General features: G+C 45.4%; 1 protein-coding gene across 1 annotated transcript; it reads right to left on the bottom strand.

The window, feature by feature from the left end:
• Positions 1–2,319: 2,319 nt before the first annotated feature.
• LOC127750395 (uncharacterized) lies at positions 2,320–2,853 on the bottom strand. Its single transcript, XM_052272000.1, has one exon. The coding sequence runs from the start codon at positions 2,851–2,853 to the stop codon at positions 2,320–2,322; it is 534 nt and encodes a 177-aa protein (XP_052127960.1).
• Between the last annotated feature and the right edge of the window lie 17 nt (positions 2,854–2,870).

The raw sequence follows: 2,870 nt of genomic DNA, 5'->3' as shown, positions 1-2,870 counted from the left end.
TCGTGACCCCCGAGCGCATGTTGAAAACATGCAAAGGTGAGGGGGAAAACGACGGTTTCATTTACGTGACTCGTTTATTCCAATCGAAACAATGCAGACTCAGCCAAGGAAGCCGCCGCCGTAGCCTCCGCCGTAGCCGCACACGCCGCCACCGAAGTTGAGCGAGGTGGAGAGGCCGTACCCGGCTCCGTACCCGCCACCGTAGCCGTCGTAGCCGCCATAGCCGCCAAGGCCGTAACCGCCTAAGCCGTAGGGCAGGGCCATAGCCATGGAGGCGACTGCCAGCAACAAAACGCCCTATGATTGGAAAAGGAACGAGTTAGCAAACGGTGGTGCATTTCAGCTCGCTGGCTCCCACCGTGCGCTCCACCCTCACCTGAGCGAAGAACTTCATGGTTGTTCACGCCGTTGCTGCTCGTGGGACGATGATGCCGGACCACACAACTGGGGGGCGTTATTTACGGGGGCCAGTCTGTTTATCTTCCCCCCCGTGTAGCTGTGTCGCAGTGATTGGGAGAGCATAGCTTTACTAGGAGACACGCTAACGACGCTCTTAAGGTGCGGGTACGTGAAACGTCAGAAACAGGGCGAAATTGGGTTTGGCTGTTTAAAACTAAAATTAACTCGTGACAGGGTGGTTTGGGCTCAAAGCTGGGTGGTGGAGGGTATGCCGACTAACTGTCTGAGGTGTACGTGCAGGCATAATGAACCGATCTAATTCATTAAAAGTGAGAGAGACAGTATACAGAAGACCTAGGTACCTCGTCCGAATTACGCGTTGAACCGCCCAGTCCGCACCTAATCGGCACGCACCCGCTGTCATCGTCATGCTGACAGCTGACTGTGTAAGAGATGGACCCCAAAAGAGGTCCCGTTACAAAAATTGGTTCGCCCAGGTCCAGCAACCGGTGAGTCTCTGTGATTCAACATGATTCAAGGGTCAAAAGGCACCCCCGAGGCAAAAAACCTCTTTTCGACATGATTAAGAGAGCACAGGCTACTGGACTTGGACATTTTGAAAAACTGTACCATCCTGTGATGAACAAGGATAACTCAACTGGGGTCGTTCCATACGTGTGGCGTGGAACCAGCGCGCTATTCGGACGGAAACTTTTCATTGGGCGCCATCTCTCGGAGGACACTAGATCTAGATTGTCAGGGTCCTGCGCGTGACCCAGCCCCGACGTTGCGCCTAAAAATATTGCTGCTTCTGACTGCAGAAACAACTCGTTCAGCGTACTCCCAAGAGGTGGCACCGAGGTCACACCGAAAAACGATCGACTGGAATCGTTCACAGTTAAAATATATCCCCGTTCTAAAACGGGGTGTGAACATAGGGGTGGTTTTTGACTGTTTTGACACTCTTTGGGTTCTGGAAGATAAACAGTTTTTCGGATCGACACGAAATTTGGTGTGGATCTTTCTTACGTTGTCCTTGAACACATCCGCGTGGTGGCTACCCTCCAACTTCTCCAGAGGGGGTGCGGGGGCACTCGGGGGTATCTACCCCTTCGGCAGGGGATCCTATACTGACCTCCTTCGCCTATATTACCCGGGTCCATCTCAAAGAATATAAGCAGATAAGTATAATTGTTTTGGATGAAGCGTAAAAGAAAAACAGAACTACTGCTAGTGGCAAATTCCAAATTTGTCTCTGCGTTTCTGCAGGGTTGACACTGCCTATAAAATCTAATTTTGATTAGATTTGATAGCCCGCATTAAAATTTGGAATAAAATGAACAGCAATTTAGGCTGTTTTCAATTGAATATAACAAAATAAGAAGCTGGAGCAGATATGTGAAGTTAATAATATAGTCCAAAAGATTTTAGCTCACCTGTTTTTAATTGAAGATCTTCTTAAAGAAGATCACTCTACTTATTTAATTTATATCATCCTGAAAGTGAATAGAAAATTTTTGGATTAGCTTCAGGACAGATGATTAAGTTTAGAAAATAGATCAAAAGTCCTTTGCTAAGCCATTTTTCTGAAGGAAAATATACAAGTACTTGAATAAGAATTATGTTTTCTAACACAATTGTTATTTATTTTAGTACTAAAAAGTGGGGAGTCACCATTGGACAGCCATACATGCCTGTAACATAAAGAATCTGCTGGGTTAAAATCTGGTCAGTATGTACAGTAAAGTAAATCTTAAATACTAGAAACTGCAAAACTTAATTCCATAAAGTAAAGTAACAATATGGACAGATACATCCACAGACCTGTACCTTAGCTCAGTGTCTGTCCGATTTAAAGTAAGGCCATAGGCCATGACGTGCTGAAGCCTCCAGCAGGAAGGTAATTTTTATGTTGGTAAATTACAAATAAGTCAAGCCCCCTATCGTCTGAAGTTCCTCACTTTGCTCATTAGAAGAAAATGGGTTATGAGGTACTTCGTCATACTCCTCATCCGATGAAAGTGGAGTATAACCATTTCGAAGCAGATTTGGAACTGAGCAGTACTTCAGAAATTGATGTAACCGTTTTGGAGCTTCAGTAATTCGTTTTTTGAATTGATATTCAGCAAGGTACCCCGGAAAATTCTTTTCCCGCCTTCCAAAGCGTGGTATTATTCCCCTTACATCCCTCCACTGGCGTTCACATGTTTGTGTGTGAGCTCCAGTTTCAGGGTCAACAAAATTTTTGGAGTGGTTCACAACATAATGTATGAAACCTTCAGAAGACAATTTGCTGTATGCGCTCCAGCCGTCTGTAATAACTGTTGTACCAGGTAACACCCATTCATGCAAAGCAGGAATCAGAGTTTTTGCATCACGATGTTCAACAGGAACTAAAAAAGATTTTTTAGTGTCACGCTCAATGCCACCAAAAACCCATTGCCCTTCTATCATACGGCCACAATTATTTT

This window comes from Frankliniella occidentalis, unplaced genomic scaffold (assembly GCF_000697945.3).
Source record: "Frankliniella occidentalis isolate FOCC.00 unplaced genomic scaffold, Focc_3.1 Scaffold183, whole genome shotgun sequence".
NCBI lineage: Eukaryota > Metazoa > Arthropoda > Insecta > Thysanoptera > Thripidae > Frankliniella > Frankliniella occidentalis.
The sequence above is the reverse complement of the archived record's forward strand: the minus strand, read 5'-3'. Positions and strand labels throughout refer to the sequence as shown.